Raw genomic sequence first — 20,592 nt, forward strand, 5'->3', positions numbered from 1 at the left:
AGAATCCTTCTTTATCATGTATTATTCGGTATGCACATTTCTCAAATCGATTACAGTATAGCGTTCACGGGATACCTCCAGCTTCGCTGGGATTAAAAAATAAAAACCTTTAACAAATCAGGCCTTTGAAGGGAAGGAATCTTTAAATGGAGGTAAATTTAATCAATCAATCAATCAATGAGTCTTATATCGCGCATATTCCGTGGGTACAGTTCTAGGCGCTCTGCAGTGATGCCGTGTGAGATGAAATTTTATACGGCCAGTAGATTGCAGCCATTTCGGCGCATATTTACCTTTCACGGCCTATTATTCCAAGTCACACGGGTATAGGTAGACAATTATTAACTGTGCCTAAGCAATTTTGCCAGGAAAGACCCTTTTGTCAATCGTGGGATCTTTAACGTGCACACCCAATGTAGTGTACACGGGGGGAGGTTCGGACACCGAAGAGAGTCTGCACACAAAGTTGACTCTGTGAAATAAATTTCCGCCGAACCTGGGATCGAACTCACGCTGACAGCGGCCAACTGAATACAAATCCAGCGCGCTACCAACTGAGCTATATCCCCGCCAGTGGTTATGAACAGCAAATCTGAAAAAGCAAAGTCTTAAAGCGGGGTTCCACTGTAATAGGCTGTTGTGTGGAGTTTTCATGTGAACCAAATGTGACAGGGAGACTACCGTCGCCCTTCACAGCAGACTCTGCAGAGTTGTTCGTCTTAGAAGTTGCGAGCTATTTATAGCTCGCAAGGCAACACCTGTGGATTGTAGAGTTCTGTTTGAGATGGGGTCTGGCGGCTTTTGTCTCTCTGTATGTTCATGGATTCCTTTGCGAATGCATAACAGTTTTTATAGGGCTTAGAAATAAGCTCTAAACTTCTCAATCCTGTTTGATTGGACTTCGCCTCCAAAGGTGATTGTGGTGTTTCGGCACTCGGTTACACAAACTTTGCAGCAGTCTTGAAGTCAACCTTTAGCTTGTGAAATGAGTTTTTCCCGTAGATGATTCATTTAAGTTTAGTGCTTGCTGCTTCCTCTGTCCAATGTAACAACAGAAGCAAGAAGCATAGCCAGATCAAAGGAGGAAAAAGAAAAGAGGAAATCGACAGGAAAATAATGATAAGAAGAAGCTGTGAAAATATGCTCCAGTACTATTTTATTTATTTATTTATTTTCTTGCAGAGGCCTGATGACTAACATGGAACATTTTGTGCTGAAGGAATGGCATGACTGGATCGCAGACAATGCTGATACCGGACTTGATCTCATTGGTGGGCACACATCTTTTCTTTTCTTGCATGGAGGCAACCTCTCAAAGGGAAGGGGTTTTTTGATTAGTGCTTTTGTGAACAAGAAACGATTAACAAGTGGCTCTATCCCATCTCCCCCCTTCCCCCGTCGCGATATAACCTTCGTGGTTGAAAACAACGTTAAACACCAAATAAAGAAAGAAAGAAAGGGGAAGGGGGGGGATAAGCTTGATTTGAAAACATTTTACAATTCAAGCTTTTGCTAAATGAGGGTGTACACTTGCAGGGTTTCATTTACTAGTGCGCCCTGCGCCATTGGCGCAATAAATCTGAAAATGTCCCATCACTATTCCCTTCAGTGCGTTGAAGGGCACATTGAGATTACGTACCACTGCGTCACCAAATGTACACTTTACATCGGATTACACACACACACTTACACAGATAACATGATATAGCGGCTAATTCTCAGATGGCACCATATTGCACCCTTTTGCATCTTTGGTCAAAACACGTACAGGCCTCTTTGGCGCTTGCCTTAGACTATGTCCCATCGGAATTTGGTTGAGTGGGACAAATGTCCCATTGCCTTTTTCTCCCAGGCTAAACCCTGACTTGTCATCTGCCTCTTGTCTTCTGTTTTTTCAAAGAACGACATGGTGTTGCTCAGAAAATGTTATGACTGACTATGAGTGACACAACTTTGAGGAGTGATGCACCTGTCAATCAAGAGATCATTCTTCAAAGGTTGACCTTGTTTATTCTTCAAGTTGGACAAGAAGAGTTCATCTGAAGTTTTTCTCAAATTGTGCATAAGGCATTGGTCACTCCAGTTTAATTGTGTTTCAACTTTCAGCTGTGTTATCTTGTGGGAATAAAAAACGATCTTTGGAAATAACTCTTTCAGGATATCCAATCCAAGCGAGTGGAAGGTGCGCCCCTGAGAATGACTCGAGTTAAGCAAACAAAAACATGCCGCTGACCAGTTAAATGTGCTCTCGTTGGATGGAAAGGGAATCAGGTTAATATTCCCGAACCTGGCTACAGAGAAAGGTCCTTTGGGGCATGTGAGGCAACACAAATGAAGTACAGTGGAGTCCAGCTATAACGAACCTGGGTATAACGAAATCCCTCTTTTAACGAACTGCCATTGATTTCCCGGCAGACAGCCTTCTATTTCTTACTTGTTACTTTCCGGCTACATCGAACCTTTTGAACTCATTTGCATAACGAACCCCTCTTTTAACGAACACGTTTTCATCGTCCCAGAGCCGTTTTGTTTCTAAAAGTCACAAGGCTACAACGAACTGATGTCAATAATTGTCTCCAAAGACAAAAATACACAAACACAAGTGCACATCGCGTGATGAGCGAACTCCGAACAAACTAACAGCGGGAGGTGCACAGATCAAACCAAAACCGAAAGTTGTGGTGACATCATGACATTTTGCGATGTATGTCAGTGAAGCTCGTGCACATGTGGCCTGTCTTGCTAAAAACAATGGCTGACGAACATGGTTTCGAAATCGATCCGTGACCGAGTGACGCGATAGAGAACCACGTGTTCATTTGAATCAATACTCTCCTCAGGCAGTGAATTCTCCTAAATTGCTCAACACTGTGGACAGTCCGGAGTGCAGTTATGTTCCGTGAATGAGCGAGTCAAAGTTTTATCGTGAAAACTGACGCTTTTCGTGCACCTCCCGCTGTTAGTTTGCTAGAGCTCTCTATGGATTTCTTTCTTTATTTGGTGTTTAACGTCGTTTTCAACCACGAAGGTTATATCGCGACGAGCTCTATGAATTATATTATGAAGTTGTTGAAAACATGCAGAGATTGTACTCTCCAAGGAAAGATCGATGGGACGATCATTTGAAAGTGCGTGGGAAAACTTGTCTTGAGACCATTTAGGGTTGAAAACTCTACAGCGAATTACTGATATAACGAACTAAAATGTATCTCCCTTGAGATTTGTTGTACCCGGACTCCACTGTAGGAGGCATCGGCTCAGACCCCGGGAAGAGTTCTCTTTTTTTTTGTAAGGGACTCGCTCCCTAGAATCGACTTGCCCGGAGGATCAGCGATCACAGCAAATAGCAAACTCCAATGTAGTATGTTATGCATGGTTCCCCCGATACAATGCATTTCTCTTTTGAAAATATGCACATCGGAGCTGCGATTTGCTGCGGAAGGCCTACAGTGATAGCTGAACATCTCAGGCAAAACACATCAGTGATCACAGACAGCCAGCGATCATTGCCGATACGAATCATGAACACTGACGTGTATATTGTATCGATAGTATACTGCATAACTTACACATCAGAATTATTTGGTGTAATCGCTGGTCTTGACTGGTTGGCGGTGTGTTGTTTGCCTTACTTTCAGGGGCGCAACTCTTCCACAGCGCTTAAGAATCCTCACAAAGTTCCTGAAGATGTCTTTAGTCACATTTTTTGGGATATAATATGAGAAGATTGTGTCATAGGAAACAATAGGCAGATGCAAAGGAAGATATCAGTAGTATAATTTCCTCTTTTTTTTTAAATTGATTTGTTTTCTTCTCGTTTTTGAATTTGTATTTCCTGAAATGGCATTGCTGTTACTATCTCGTAGTTTAACCGGTTCAAGCATGTATGTTTGCTGTGTTTTCAGTGTATTTAAGGGCCTCACCAGAAACTTGCCACAAACGCATCGAAGCCAGGAACCGATCTGAGGAATCTTCTGTTTCCTTGGTAATCTCTCTAGCTCACCATCTATCTATCTTTCTCTCTCTCTGATTCTGAAAAGTACATCTGCTTTGCAGCAAAATTGATAACCAACTGCTCATTTTCTACCTCCCACTTTTTTTTTCGGGGGGGGGGGGGGGGGGGGTAAGACTGGTTCCTCTTAGTCTACTTCTTTTGTGGACCTTGTCAAAAAATCATACGATTAGCAAGATTTGTAAAATTTTAGTAACCATAAAGTAATTAATATTATGAGGCTGCTTTTGGGATTTTTTTTTAATCTTAAACAACAGTTTTTGTCCTGCCTGGTTTATTGATGTGGCTAATGCTTTCAGGATTACCTAAATGAGCTACACAAACTGCACGAAGACTGGCTGGTCAACAAAACCACAGGTGTTCTTCTTGCGCCAGTACTGGTGAGTATTGACAAGTTGGGAGATTATCTGGTGCCATGAACCCTTTTGGCCACATTTGTTTTGCCAACTGAACTATTTATGGACAATCTATGTTTAGCTCAGTCGGCAACATACAGGTGATAGAATTAGTCATGACGGCATTGTAAAGTGATCTCAAGAGTGCATATTTGCGAGATGAATTGGGCGTCATATAAACCGCTCAGATAGTTATCTTGAAGCTCCACCCACCATGGGTATACTGTACTGTCGCTAAGTTTTACAAGCTTTCTGCGAGTCACCATGTACTAGACTCGGTCACTTCAGGTTTTTCTGGAGCTCTTTTGCTGTATCTCCCCTACAACTGCTATTTAATCATTATTCTGATATTGACGCGTTCAGAGCCAGAATAATCACAACTTCAATATTTTGACAATAATCAAAGCTTTCCTGAAGGGTTGATGAATGCGTTTCTCCCACAGCCTTAATAACACCAACAGATTTATTTCCTCCTCCGCCGGTTCTAAGCCAAAGTTTTGGATTTTGCCGGCGTTACCAATGCAGATGCAGATGCAGAATATTTGAAGCTGTGTTCAGCAAACTATATGGCAACTATATTTTGTTGATGACCTTTGATGAAGATTTACTTCCTTTAATTTTTATTTCCGGCTTTTGTTGTTGGATTGCTGTTGCTGCTAGTATGTCAACATCGTTAATTCCATGATAATGTTTGTGTTGTTTTTTCCTGCAGGTAATTGATGTGGATGAAGACCTGAACGAGGTAGTGAAGAAGATAGAAGATTTGACACCGCAGATTCTTCAACACACTCAGAGTTAGCAGAGTGTGAGAGGAACTAACACAACAGATTCTTCAACAAAGTGTGAAATCCAACAATTCACATCCTAGTGGAACAACGTGCATCAACTGATCTCCACAGCAATATATGCAAATGTAGTGCACATGCTTAGATTGTAAAGAGGAAAGAGACTACAGTGTTGACAGTGACAAAACCATGGTGGTTTTGGTCCTTGTTTGCTTTTGCATGCAGGCCGGCAAACACCCTCAAACTCACTGAGTTCTTCATGTGAAATTTACTTCACATCTAAATTAAAAATCTGGTATGAAATGAGTGCTCAAACTAATGATCAGTTTTCATGAAACAGCCAAAAGTGAAAAGCCTAGAACAGACCTGGGAACCCATACAATTTCACCGTATTTTGTACGCACAATTGTCTAGAATAGGGTCAGTGGGAAAAAAATACGAGAAAAAATCCTATTCTACTTTTCTTTTCAAGCGCATCCCGAAGCCAGTATTTTGACACATGATCACAGTTTTTGTCAGTAAACATTGAAAGAAGAATTTGTTTCAAGTGTATTGGTAAACTTAATTAACGGTGCGACGGACGCGTGTGAAGCATGTTGGAATCATGTATGTTCAAATGCTGCGTGGAGTACGCTACATTTTCTGAAAAGACACCAAGTTTGTTTGAGAGTACTACAAGTGCAAAACAGGAGTTCCCAGGTCTGCTAGAAAAAACTAATTATATCAGTCATCTTGTTTAAAAAAAAAATCTTGTTTTAAAAATCTGGTTCATATCATCTAAAGCATTTTTTTCATCATAAATTGTAAATAGTTTATGTTACTGTGTTCGAGGAATACTTTTTAAGTCGGTCAGATAAGTATTTTTTTCAAACTTAACAATACTGGTGCGGTTGCAGTGTCGACTGAATTGTGATCAGTACTGGACTTAAATGTAGTGCCTTTTGTCATTCCATGACTTGTATCCTCACATGTTAACCCTTAGGCTGGTTGTCACGACATATGTCGCACTACTTTACGTACACTGTCACCTGGTTGTCACGACATATGTCGCGCTACTGGCTCAGTCTGTTTGGTCGGTTCCGATTACCGCCCATAGTTTCGAAAACCTATATGACCGTTTTTCTTTATTTTTCTCTCTGTTAATTCACCAGTGGCTTTGTAACATGTGTTACAGAATTGCACCAGTGTAAGGGTTAATAATGGGGTTCTACTGTACCAATGTATCTTACAAAGTTATAGTTTATTACCTAGAGGACAGAGAGGTTTTAAGGTTGTGCAGAGTTCATTAAAATCATAGAGATAATTAGGTCCTACGTTTCAAAGTCAAACAAGGACTTTCTTAAAATAATGAAAACAATTGTACTTTGTATTTGTGTGTGTGCATGTTCCGTTGTGATATCTCTTCACTCAGGGTTAGTTTTTAATGCATGTATTCAGGTGTTTTGTTTGAGACATCTTGTTCCTTACAGAGAGTGTGTGTGTTTTTTAAATTGTGTTTTTTTGAACACCTTTCTTCTTTTTTTGTTCATTTACACGGGTACCTTGTTGTATTGAAACAAAATATGGGCGGGGATGTAGCTCAGTCGGTAGCGCGCTGGATTTGTATCCCGTTGGCCGATGTCAGCGTGAGTTCGTCCCCACGTTCGGCGAGAGATTTATTTCTCAGGGTCAACTTTGTGTGCAGACTCTCCTCGGTGTCCGAACACCCCCGTGTGTACACGCAAGCACAAAACTCAAGTGCGCACGAAAAAGATCCTGTAATCCATGTCTGAGTTCGGTGGGTTATAGAAACACAAAAATACCCAGCATGCTTCCTCCGAAAACGGCGTATGGCTGCCTAAATGGCGGGGTAAAAAACGGTCATACACGTAAAATTCCACTCGTGCAATTCCACACCTTACCTTCTAGAAATTTCCGGAACTGTCCAGTTAATTTTTCATTCTTCATTTCTTCCCCTCATAGGAGCAATAGCGAGTCTCTAATATCACTGGCATGATGTGCTTGCTACAGGTGAACAGTAGGCACTGAACTGGTCTTGCACCATATAGGCTGTATTCAATAAATGGGAGGTCCATAATCTGAGAAAGGAAACAATGAATCAAGAAACTAAAACCCAGGTGCACATCTGCGGCACCTAGGGAGTGTACGTGCACACTATCTTGTTCCTGCCTCTTGCCATCTCAGAGGTATGGCGACCACAGACAGTTGTGGAGTCGGCGGTGGTGGTGGGAATGGGGGTGGTGGTGGTGGGGGGGGTCGGATCTGGGGATTGAAAGGGGGGGGGGGGGGGGGGCAAGTTTACTTTTTTTTTAGAAGAGCCAAGCCACAACTAAAAGTTTCTCTCTTCGGGGGGGGGGGGGGGGGGGGGAGGCGGAGGAGGATTGGAGGGCTGGCAGCGCGTCGGCAGTGGTGGTCAGGTGCACATCTTCACAGTCACAGGAGTGCACATGCACGACATCGTCTTCCTGCCCCCTCCCTTCTCGGAGCTTTGGCGATCACAGACAGACAGACACACACACACAGACAGACAGACACTCTCTTTTATTTATATGTATGTATAGAAATCTTGATATTTATTCACTGATAAATGTTAGCAATTTTAACCTGTGCAACTGTGTATATTACGTTTTGACTTTTAAAGTGTTTCGTTCTGTTTTCCGTTTCTACAAACATGAACTTGGGCATTAACATTAATGACAATGTATGATATTCAGTCAACTTCAGAAGCATTAAGTCTGTGTGTCCTTGAGTTTAAATGTCCGAATAAATTCAGCTAAAATTTTTAATCGCTTGTTTTAAGATTTTTTTCTGTTTCCATCCTACCCAATAAGTCCACCTTACAGAGAGAACTATTGAAATGTTATTTTTTTCTTTCACACACACACACACACAGTACATGCCCGCACATAATTATACACAAGTGCCATGCCAACAGATGTTGCCTGATATTCCTCACATATAAAGCATGCCATATTATCACACTATAACAAGCAAAAACGGTCACTTTCTGTTAAGAACAAGTAGTTTTGTTAGCAAAAATGTCTGGGGGATGAGAGCAAAAGGGCAGTAATGGAGGAAACTTAACGTAGGTTGCTTCCCTTGGAACCAAAATGACCCGATCTAAAGATCGATGCCGAAGGGAAGCAACTTGTATCTTCGCAGTCATTTTGTAACCCCCCCTTCCAAAGTGAATTGATCCGCCCTTGATTACCCTTAGTCAAGTTAATTTTACTGACTCTTTTTAAACAACATCAGGTATAGGAATTGTCCGCGGATTTCCGCGAAAAGGAAAATACGTTTCAGCGAAAATAAAAAATTGTCCGCGGCAAAAAAAAGGTAAATTAAATATGTATACTATTGTCTCTCTATCCATTGTTTGCTTACACAAGAACTATGAAAATATTGTTCTAAAATGCTAAAATTCGTTTTCCTTCCGGGGGGGGCTCTGCCGCCCTGGTCTCCCCCCCCCCCCCCCCCCCCAACAGGGCTATTCCCTTTACCCTGCCGGGGCATATGCGGCCCCTGTACCTTGGCCTATTTTCAGAGTTTTTTCTATTTTGGAATTCCCATGTCTGAACATTGACATATTATCACAAATAAAGATCCCGGGTTTAACGGAAAAACACAAGAAATGGAAGAAAACAGATAACAGCGGCCAAACACATTGACGCACATACATACACACGTGAGGCACTACACACGTGACAAACACTGAGATTCGTATTGATCATGGGCGAACTCACTGCAGTCACGGCATCAGTCCCTACTTGAACTGACTCACTTTATTCCTTTGACTGTGCATTCTTTGAGTTAGCCGCAGGGTCATAAGCATATTGTATCAGTCCGGCAATGATTAGGCCGGCTCCGCTCACATAATTATGTAACTTCAGCAAGACCGACGACGCACTGCAGATTATCCCAGCCCGCTGCACGTCAGTGCATGAAAGGAAACAGGCCAAGTACTCGTCATAATCCCTATCGCGGCATAAATAATAGGCCGTGCGTCGTCTGTGCCGCTGAAACTGCGCAGGTATATTCTGCCCATTACTGAGGAAGACAAGCAAATATTAAATATCATATAAGGCCCGGCCGCGCCGCGTGCACCTCTGTCCCTAACATTTCAGTTTAGTACCGCTGAACTTGAAGAAAGTCGTAAGAATGCTCGTTTCTCCTCAAGCCATGCAGTGTGTGTATGTCTTTTAAGTGTAGCTTGGGAAAGAAGGGTTGAAAAAAGACACACACACACACACACACACACACACACACATAAAAGAAAGATAAATACATTTACAAAATCTGTATAAAAAAATTGTTTTAATTAAAAGGCTGCATCGTGATAGCTTATTGCGGTTTAGTTGCTGACTCAACGGTCGATCAGTGATGCAATCCCTCTAACCCTTCCCGGTATAATGTCCAAATCAGGTCGGTATTACAGCAACTGCTGTCAACGTTCAAATTCTACCACACGGCACACACACACACACACACACCGATTGCCCAGTCTTAATGCGGTCCCTGGCCACAACTTGATGCACATGTGACCGAAACTGCAAAGTACGCAGTGAGAAAATAAAACAGATACTATATACTATATGACCGTTGAACAATCAAACTTAAACTCAATGAAGAAGTACTGGTTAAAGGAGGAAGTTCGGTGGCCTTTGTACGGTAATATAGGGCTACAATTAAAAAAAATCGTTCTAAACACACATTCAGTAGGGGGGGTACAACGGCCGCCGCGACCACAGAATAACTTGAACATGTATATAAAAAAAATATATATATATATAAAAAGTAAAGGTATTCCCATAACCATCTGGTCGTAGGGGAGAGAGATGTTAGAGATCTCAACTTTTCTGGGGCCAGCTTTATGAGGGCGGTGCCCATCTCCTCTCTCTCCCTGCTTTGCCTTCCCCGGCCCCGAATAGCGTCAGGTACCCATTTCCAGCTGGGTGGACTGGAGAGCCGCGCTCGGAAAAATCGGGTACATGTATTTGTATTTGCCCGGAGTGGGGGATGAACCACGCGTAAGAGGCAAGCGCTCTAACCACTGCGCTACTCCGACTCTCACATATTAATATATACATATATATATATGATCGGTTAAACCGCCAAAGGATACGCAAAAAAATCTATTTAGTACAAAAAAGCTAATACATACATTTATAAAAAGATAAGTAAACAAATACAAGCACAAAGCGACGGGGCATTAACATGATCCAGGAATGAACTCAGTTAACCCATGAGAATACCGGTATTCCGGATTAAGAAAATACTGAACAAATATAAACTGACTTAACTTGTAAAGTTGTGTTATTTAGTAAATGTTTTCCCTAAGATAGACGAAGCCGGATTCGAGCGAGGGTGGTGGTGGTGTACGTGTGTGTCAGTGTGTGTCACAGTGTGCGCCGGTATGACTGAGTACTGTGTGTGTGTGTGTGGAGTGGTTCCCAGAAAACGACTGGATAAATGTTCATGAAGCTTTACACACAAATTCTTCCAGATGATAGGCCTATTCCAATTTTGTGTGTCATCTGTGTGTGTGGTTTTTACATAAGACCGGCGTCCTTAAAGTTGACACATTCCAAAAATCATGTAACATCCTGAAGTATGTCCAGACTCTTTTTTTTTCCGCTACACTGTCGTTTGAGAATTTTTTTTACTTTGTTTGGGGGGGGGGGGGGGGGGGGGTCCGATCTCCACTGAAAACCTTAGTTGCAGCCCAGGCACGCGACAGCCGTCGGAAAGGAGGGGACTTGAAAGTCGATGGCAGGCCCGGGGCACCGGCTGCAGGGCTGGGGTGCTGACTGCACATCAACGCACGCCGCTTGTGCGCCACGGTCAGTACGGCACACGCCCCCACTGACACACGCACACACACACACTAACACGCACACACACACACACACTGACACACACACACTGACACACAAACATACCGTGCTGACACATGACACACACAGTGACCCGGTCCGCGTCACAGGCTGACACGCCGCCCGCGGATCATCATGTTGTGTCCTGACTCCTGACAAATAGATCGGTCAAACTGTGACATGCTTTGCCATTTAGGGTCAATTTTATCTGAAGCAGTCTGTTGGTTACTGAGAAAAATGTAAAGACGAGAAATGATTGACTCACGGAATGAATCGCTGTCACAATTTAGTTAGTCCGCAGCGGCGGAACTGCGAGCTCTTGCCTTTCGGCACAACCTTTGAATGCGGAGCTCTGTCCGGACGATGTGCAACGGTTCAGGAAATACATCAGTACGTGACGAAAAAGATAACGAATAGTCAACATAGATTATGAACCTGGTTGAAGAAGCCTTGGAAGAGTTTGAAAAGCAAGTTGTGAAGCTATGGGTTCATATAGCGGCGCGACGCCGGCGGCGCGGTAGCGACGCAACGGAGGCGGCAGCTTTCTTTTCTTTATTTGGTGTTTAACGTCGTTTTCAACCACGAAGGGTTATATCGCGACGGGGAAAGATGGGATAGAGCCACTTGTCAATTGTTTCTTGTTCACAAAAGCACTAATCAAAAATTTGCTCCAGGGGCTCAACGTAGTACAATACTATTACCTTACTGGGAGAATGCAAGTTTCCAGTACAAAGGACCCAACATTTCTTACATACTGCTTGACTAAAATCTTTACAAAAATTGACTATATTCTATACAAGAAACACTTAACAAGGGTAAAAGGAGAAACAGAATCCGTTAGTCGCCTCTTACGACATGCTGGGAAGCATCGGGTAAGTTCTTCCCCCTAACCCGCGGCAGCGGCGGCAAAACCGCGAATAGAAGCAAAACACGCGTGTTTTTATACCACTATATATACGACTCGTGCGGCAGCGGTGATATTTTGTTCGCAAAAACTGGCAATTTCTGCTGCTAGGCATTCGCACCCAAAGTGGCCGTGGTTTTAGTCATTCCCGCAAATATTCAAGCACACCCGGCCTACACAGCCAGATTTACAGTTGACTGTTCAGTTTTCGTCAGTTACATGTAAGCCTATTCCCCAGCTGGACCGACTGCACATCGTCCACCAAGAATTCCTTTAAAAGGTTGAAACTTTGAAGGCACCGGGTTCGTTCCGCTTCTTTATTCTGAGCGTTAAAAATAAAAAGTGGTTTTTTTCAGATTTAATTTCTCGTCTATTCATGTTTACGATCTCGTCTGTTCACTAACATAAGTAAGTCCAGATATTATGACACGTGTCCGTCCTTCTTGACAATAATCCTGTGCGGGTATAAGAGGAACACAAACATACTGAGAAAACAGACAGACGAAACACACACGTACACACAGATTGAAAATAAGTCGCGGAAATAACTTGCCGCTAGCCAAGCGCGTCTGCACCCAAGCACGACTGCCGCCGCGGCCGCTTCGAGCACAAGCACACACACACAGCTCTTTCTTAGCATTTACATACATGTAGGCTACTTGTATGTTGTTGACCCCAGACATACATCACAGACAGCTCTAACCCATTTCCTTGATGGAAAATATTCGCTTTTATTATCTCTAGCCAGGGAAACCCCGGTTTTCCTCGGCAAGAGAATCGATCGTTTGTGCTGCTCGCGACAAGGTCAAGATAGCTTGTGAATGAAGCGATTGTCTCGCCATTTCTCTTTGGCTGGCAGAGTCACGGAAGTGAAGATAGGCAGCGCCCCACAGCGGAGGAGGTGGGAATAGCTGCCGGGGAAAGAACTTGTGCCAGCGCACCTGTAAAGTGTCAAATTGTGACTCACGTCAACAAAATAGTATTTGGAGCGCCTTTGTAGTGGGATCGACCTCAGTTGTGTCATTTTCAGATAATCGTCTGCTTCGATAACAACTGGTAAGCAAATCACGCCCAGGTTTACAACGTAAGGCGTTGAATACTGTTGCCTTGACCGATCGCGGAAGCGAAGTGTCTCTCAGTCTCATTTCTGTTTGCATAGTTCGTCTGCTTGATTTGAAGGTGCGCGTGCGATTTGATTGAATAGGGAAGCATTCATCCTTGTATACCCTAGTCTGTTGACATGCCGCCGCTGTGAGGTTGCTTTGGGCAAAGTTTGCGCCGTTATGTGTTCTAATTAAACATGGCTGTCCAAGGCAGACGACAAAATTCGGCGAAAGCGATAGCCATTGACAGATCTCTCTAGTTCTTGAGTTTGCACGTCGTCGAAAGTGAGATTAGTTTAGAGCGACAAGTGTGACTACAGACACCTCAGATGCGACTGTTTGCAAAAACTGTGATAATCGCAGCTGTAAACTGACCTCAGTCTCTGACAATTTTCAGTCAGCCTTGATTACTTCGGTAGAAGAAGAAAGACTGTCAAATGATTTATGACTGTGGGGCGGTGTGTCATCAGAAGTATCCTCCTCGCTCAGAGGTCTCAGTCTCACAACCCACATGTGTTCATAGAGCAATTATATTGAGAAAGAAACTTTTTATGGGGAAGGACTGCCCTTATGACCTAACAAAGTTTGAATATTCAATAAGATAGTGTTCTTATTAATTGTTCATTAGTGAAAAGTGGTGTACTATTTTGTCCAGTTTGTACTGGTACAGAGAGCTCTGTCAGTTGAGGTGGCTAAAGAGTATATATAGACAGGCAAACTTAAAACTATGCTGAACAAATGCTATACACACATTAAATTGATTAATAATATATCACATTCACAATCTTTGAAACTCAATAACGATAAGATCATGCACTTGGTTGAAATTATTTCACAGAATAACTATTCATGTACATGTAGTACTAGTAGTATTAATGTACGAGTAATATTTTACTGACAACTAAGTTACGACCAGTCATTTCTAGATGCTAGGGGCAAGGTATCTTCAGTATAGTACTACAGTGGACATTGGAACCCCCCTTTTTATTAAGACCCCCCAATTTAAAACTCCCTCCTTTTTAAAACCTTGTTTTCTCAGACTTTCTGTTCTTAACCACCGTAAAATTACCCCCATTTTAAGACTCCCTCCTCTTAAGACCTGATTTTCTCAGATTTGTGTAGGTCTTCAGGGCCGGATCGGGGGGGGGGGGGGGGGGGGGGTCCTGGGTTCCGGAACCCCCCCCCCCCCCCCCCCCCGGCCATCCGATGTACCTCTTAGAGAAAGAAAAAAAAATATGTGGACTTTTTAAGCTCTTCCCCCAACTCCCTTAGTTTATTGGTAGGGGCTACTGTTATGCCTTTTTCAAGCCGTAATTCGACTCAGAAATTCTATAGTTACGGCATGACGTCATTTTACTGTCGTAACCCGCTCACTGCAGGCTTCGGTTACACCTTTTTCACGAGTCGTAGAGTCACTCGGCCAGACTTTGATTACGGCGCGGCGTGATCCTACCTGGACATTCTCTAGTTACGACATGACACCATTTTACTGTCGTAACACTCTCACTATTATTCATGTCCCTTGTTAGGACATACTTGTATGTACTGGTGGTTGATTTTCCAGATATCCTCTCAGTGATTGAGGCTTATAATATGAGGCTCAGTGATTATAGATTTCACTGTTCCTTTAACGGGTTTATTCCGTATTTTTGGAATTGTCTCACAGGTACTAATGGTACAGGTGAATGTGGGGAGTGAAGTAGTTGTTTGTTCAACCCATCCCGTTATTTTGTTTCTCCAAACAAGGATTGAATCATTTGTGGTGGAATTTCCTCCATGGTGTGTACTAGGATGTACTGTACTGAATGTTGGGTTATATTTTTCCCGTATGTGTACTATGCGTACAGGTTAATTGGAGGGAAAATGTAGTGGTTGTTTGTTTGCATCAGATGGTTTCGTCCTCCATTGATGCAGGCATAGTCCAACTCGCCAAACTGCAATGCTTCGTTGAAAGTCTTTCTGGGGGCTCGTTTGCGCTGCACCTGCAGGGTTCGCGACGACCGAACGTAGAGCTGGACGAACGCGTTCGTTTCAAAGTCCGAGATAACTTTTTGCAACCTGTTGAAGTACTCGAACGTACTTCCTACTGTCAAAACTGCTTCGCTGTGAAGTCCGCTATCCATGACTAAAGTAAACCGGCCTGCATACGGGTAGAAACGCACAACCACTACTAATGAACTGTTGAACACGTCTGTCCTCACTCGACCCACGCTTTAAAATGGCCGCCCAAACGGATCAAACCGGAAGTAGAGCGCGGCCCTGGCGGGGAAATGCTTTGTGGCGTAATCAAAGCAAAGAAGGGAAAAGTTACGGGCGGCGTAAGTGTAGCCACTGCGTAGTTTATTTGGTCTTCTAAAACTATTTCAAATTATGAACAACATCAAGTCGACAACGGCCTGCCCTCCCCGTTATAAGTCCATGATCATAGGCCACAAGTCAAGTCACACGCTACATTATCACTAGTATTAATAGTATCAGAGAACCGATTGCAACAAAATATCATCTGCGCTATCGGGGAACCGATGTTTCGGAAAGGGACTGTACTGCACACTGTGAGATCATTGAGTGCTCGCCCCTATACCTTTCCCACTTCCGCGTGTTTTGTTACTGTTGAAAATGTGTAATTTGGATTCCCAGTTGCAAGGAAAGACCAAAAAATGACCTCACAAATGCAAAATTTTCTCAGCTTATGGGAGGCTTTGCCCCCCAGACCCCCCAGCGGGGCGTTGCCCCTGCACCCCACCGGGGCCTCAGCGGGGGTTTCCACTTCAGTTGGAACCCCCCCCCCCCCCCTCAAACGAACTTGGTCCGGCCCTGGTCTTGAAAGGGGGTTTCCACTGTAATACTATCAAGTACATTTGAGGATTACTAGCTTGTGTGGCAGTATAACTATAAGTACTATATTTAGTCTAGCCTCAGGAAGTTAGGTACAAGTGTTAATCTAGCTGCTGCAGGCAGTACGTTTTTTAATAACTTTATTCTTTTGTTTATTGGAGATTAGGGATGCTTTTATGTAGTTCAGTCAAAGTCACTTTAAATAATTACATCTTGATGTATTACTACACGTATTAGTCAGCGTGTGCTTCTTTGCACCTGTATACATGTAGTGTGTGAGTGTTTTGTGTGAAACAGTGTTTGTTATATATATTCTTAAACCACTATTTTCCTGTAATGAATGTGCTGTAAAGTTAAAGGACCAGACCACGCTGTTTTAGCGTCAAAAACGCTTCGAATCGTGTTCCTGCGCGACCGAACACTTCCCGATGTTTGCAGTTAGTTAGAAAACCACTTTCTTACCGTCTTCAACAATGTTTGGTTTACTTCGGAATCTTCTAAGGCCGTAATCCGACGAATTTTGTGACCGAAGCGACGGATTTCTTCTCCAAAACGACCCGCCATTGTGCCGCGTGATCTTCGCGAGACTGGCTTATGAATAAATTATCCGTGACGTCACACCGTGTGGGGATGGTTGTTTACCAACATGACAACAAGCGTAACTGCAGACGAAATTGAACCGTACATGTTCGAACTACCGGTTTCTCTCCTCGAATCAAGCATGAAAGATGAGGGTGGAGGCCACTTCCAGCAGTAGTGAAACAGTGACGATGAAAATTGCGACACTGTTTGTCTCAGCGATCAAAGGTAAACACGCCCGCTCTCTGTGCTGAACTTATCGTCTGCTTTCGAGTCTGTGCTATTTTTTCACTCTCGCCTTGTCAACGCACTCGCGAATAAGTGGGATATTGTTTAAGTGTTCATGCATTGCATTCACGAGTAAAAGAACAACAGCTCATCGCAGTTTTAACTGTTCTTGATTATTTCAGAGACTGGTGTCAGAGTGGCCACTGTACCTGTTGTATTGTGTGGGAGGGGCAGATTTGAGAGAGAGAGAGGAAGCTAGCCTGAGGAACATTGTAGAATGAAAACTTGCAGGGGAGCAAGAATGCATCACCAGCCACGAAGGTGTACATACAACTTTTTTTGAGGTGCCTATATTTGTTTGATTGTTAAATGTATGTATTTGTTGTTGTTTTTAAAGGCTATCAAGAAAACTGTTGTCATTTAAATTTGTAACACTCAGTCACATATAGTTTCACACACACACACACACAAGATTAACTCACTTGCATGCCCACAGAAGAAGTTTGCTCTTCACATTGTTCTGTTGTTGTTTTTATAATGTAATCATTGTAACATCAACACTCAGTAATAACCAATATTACAACACAATCACTTTTTCATCAGAACTCACTCACATACTACATGACTTTGTATTAAACCCTGGTTTATGGACACTTGCATTTGTACTTTGCATGGGAAAGCAGCCTGTAGCAGTCAAAGTCTGGGCACTGTTGCATTGTAGTCTTGCTGTGTATGCAGAGCTTTGTTGTAGCTGCCATAGACCAGTGTTGCCATAGGCCAGTGTTAGGATCACCACCCCCTCAAACAGCTCGTTCAGTTAACCTGATGCCTGTTTTAGACAGAAAAAAAAGTTACCACAATCAGCAGAACTTTCACCGGAGAAAGGGCATCATTCTTTCATACTTTCTTTCTCATAGCTTTCATTACACTAAATAACATCCATCTTAAGACCTATTTTGAGCCTTAATTTAAGTTGACTAGTAATGATATTAATCATAATGTATTTATTTTTATAATGTACAAACTAGAGTATGTATGTGGATATGTGTGTGATGGTGCTGGTATGGATATGTGTGGTTTGGGTTATGTGTGTACTGATGTGTACATTTTATGTGTTTTGTATGTTTTACGAGTGCGATTTTATGTGATGTTATTCTGTACACCAGCCAAAACAAAATGTCTGGTATATTAGATAATAAACGCACCTTTAAATTTATTAGCGACTACACCCCGTCACCCTCCAGTCCCCCTCCCCCCCATTACACCCTACACTTTTAACATTGTATAAAAAATCATGCCCCAATATAGGTCCCTAGTTACCTGGGAGGACGTTAAGCTCCATAATCAACATCAACAACGTATTGAATTGAATTGAAAAGCTGGGGTTAGGAGGTCTAACTTCTTGAATTAAAGTTGTTTTTTTTCTCAGGTGCATGTAGTTTTTTATTTGCTTGAAATCATGGTGTATTCTGGTTGTAAGAGAAGAGTCAATTTCCTTGTAAGCCTGCAAAATTAAAATTTGTCATTTTTGAAGTAGCCTACATTTTTGTAAGAGTCCAAAATAGTCCAGGATAAGGAGGAAAAACATAGGGTGGGTCAGGAAATCTGAAACATTGCATAGTTTTGTTTTGCCTATGTAGACACAAAAAGTACTTAGAGCACTTTTCCCCCCCCCAAGAGAGCATAGCTTAGTTTTAATTATTTTAATGCCACTGTTAGCAAGAGGAGTACTACAGACAGCAATCAAACAGTGGTTTTTTTCTGTAGACATTGTTATTTCTGTTTAGGTGTTTCAGTAGTTTTCTATGCGGATAAATCATGCTGCATGATCACTAGAAACAATCCAGCTCTGTAGCATGCAAGTTTTTTAAAGGTTTTTTTCCCCATGTTACTCTGAGAGAAAAAAAAACAACCCACAGAGATAAAGTTGAACTGGCAGTTTGACTGAAGCAGTGGTAATAACACAGAGTGCTCTTCCTACAATCAATTTTTTTATGTGGATGATGATGTCCACACATGTACTTGGTTGTATTATTTTGCTAGACTATGTGTTTCTGTTAGATATATCTGCTCACATGATTGTTGTTCATAATTTGACATTACATTTACTGCTGATCAAAATGTATTGTTGGAATAGGTCTGCTTAATATTCTGACTGCAGTTTTGTAATAAAATCAAATAACACAGATGTTTTAAGTATCAAAGTGCTTTTCACACATACACACACATGCACACACACACACACAAACACACACACACACACAAACACACACACTCACACACTATGAGTATGACTGCAAACATGAATTTGTACTTGTATTAATTATAATTACTGTATTACAGAACCTGATCTGAAAAAAAGGACAACAGCAAATTATTCATGCAAGCTTGCTGTATTAACGATTTCTTTATCTATTTAATACAACACTGAATTAGATAACAACTATAACAACGTGTGTGTGTTTGTGTGAATGTCTATGTGTATATGGACGGACACTGATTAAACCTGAGACTCATCGATTACCCAGGTGAGTGTAAAAGAGGGAGAGAGAGAGGGAACTTTAAGGTGGGTGCATGGGGACGGACATATAGTAACAGATATATTTTTAATCTGTAATCTTAACACATGTGCTTAAAATTAGGAACAGATGCCATTCCACTACAAATACTGTCAGTCTGACAAAAACGCCCAGTGACACTGAACCCCTATCCCTTACAGAACACATTCAGTATACATGTACTCACTTCCTTTCGTCTGCGTTTAGTGAAAGCAGATCGTTCTGATGACATTGGTATCCGGTTTCTGACCTCCTGTGAGTGGTCAACAATTGTCGGAACTGGAACTGCGTTAGGCAACAGCTGTTTTGTGTGTGCCAGGTTTTCTTGCCGGCTTAACTGCGTTCGCATTGGAAGAAAGTGTCGCGAAACACACAACATCGTGTTGGCCGTTTCCAGTTAATCAGTCTTGCTGCAGAAGTTGTAAGCCCATCGGGAAAAGGTGACAACTGATGCCTGAACCTTTTTTCTATACTTCATAGCTATCAGCAGCCGTGCGCATTCCTTCGGCGTGCTGTTGATGCTCGATTTAGGCAAACGCCCACTTGAGCGTAAGCTGTAACTTTCGGTTTCCAAACACTAAGTGACGTCACAGCCGGTTCTCGTCTACTGGCGGCCATTTCGAAGTCTCGTTTAGCAGACGAATTTGGCGGAACGTTTTTAATTAAATCACAATGATTAAGCTACGAATCGGTGAATTTCTTTACATTTTTGGAATCTTTAGGTGCATTTCTCTAACCTTCAGTCATCGGTTAGTGGTTCTAATAACCTTTAAAACAGCGTGGTCTGGTCCTTTAAACCAGTCAGTACCACAGAAGAGTAAAAACGCACATTTTCATAAAAATTAATCTTTTTTTTTTAAACTTACAAAAAGGTTTTTTAAATTTACAGTACATGTAAAGACATAGTTTTTTTTATCAGTAACTTTATACATGAAGTACTTAATTGTAACTTAAAATTCAAAAAAATATGAATTATTGCACCTTGTCTTTGTTATCACTTCTGTTATCAACTTTATTCTTTTAGCACAGTTAAAATAATTTACAAAATTTCTATTCGGGTTATAATTTTCTAATATTTTGTATACCACCTGAGTATTTTTGTGGCTTAGAGTATGTAGACACTTGACAGCTCAGAGTATTCATCATTCTGAGCTAACTGAAACACATATAATATAGAATTCATGTTTTGACGTGAGAATTTGTCATTCACAACTGTATGCATATCACCGCTAATCTGTTACACCTAAATGAGCCTTGCATTTCGAAAAGGAGCTTTGAGTTTACTGGTGTTGGTTCTAACATGAAGCTAGGTAAAATTTG

General features: G+C 42.1%; 2 protein-coding genes and 1 long non-coding RNA gene across 3 annotated transcripts in view; all 3 read left to right on the forward strand.

Annotated features, from left to right (window-relative positions):
* LOC138978396 (thymidine kinase 2, mitochondrial-like) overlaps nucleotides 1–7,072 on the forward strand; it is a 15,106-nt gene extending 8,034 nt beyond the window's left edge. Inside the window, exons 7-10 of the mRNA XM_070351128.1 lie at nucleotides 1,183–1,271; nucleotides 3,906–3,985; nucleotides 4,312–4,392; nucleotides 5,120–7,072. Of these exons, the coding sequence (XP_070207229.1) occupies nucleotides 1,183–1,271; nucleotides 3,906–3,985; nucleotides 4,312–4,392; nucleotides 5,120–5,206 (337 nt within the window). The 3' untranslated portion in view covers nucleotides 5,207–7,072. The remainder of the gene's footprint in view (nucleotides 1–1,182; nucleotides 1,272–3,905; nucleotides 3,986–4,311; nucleotides 4,393–5,119) is intronic.
* Nucleotides 1–20,592, forward strand: part of LOC138978421 (uncharacterized) — a 113,491-nt gene that overhangs the window by 23,487 nt on the left and 69,412 nt on the right. The gene's annotated exons all lie outside the window — the stretch shown is intronic.
* The window catches only part of LOC138978404 (uncharacterized), a 77,313-nt gene continuing 69,412 nt past the window's right edge, over nucleotides 12,692–20,592 (forward strand). Inside the window, exon 1 of the mRNA XM_070351136.1 lies at nucleotides 12,692–13,025. The gene's annotated coding sequence lies outside the window, so the exon portion shown is untranslated. The remainder of the gene's footprint in view (nucleotides 13,026–20,592) is intronic.

Source organism: Littorina saxatilis, linkage group LG10, assembly GCF_037325665.1.
Source record: "Littorina saxatilis isolate snail1 linkage group LG10, US_GU_Lsax_2.0, whole genome shotgun sequence".
Taxonomy (NCBI): domain Eukaryota; kingdom Metazoa; phylum Mollusca; class Gastropoda; order Littorinimorpha; family Littorinidae; genus Littorina; species Littorina saxatilis.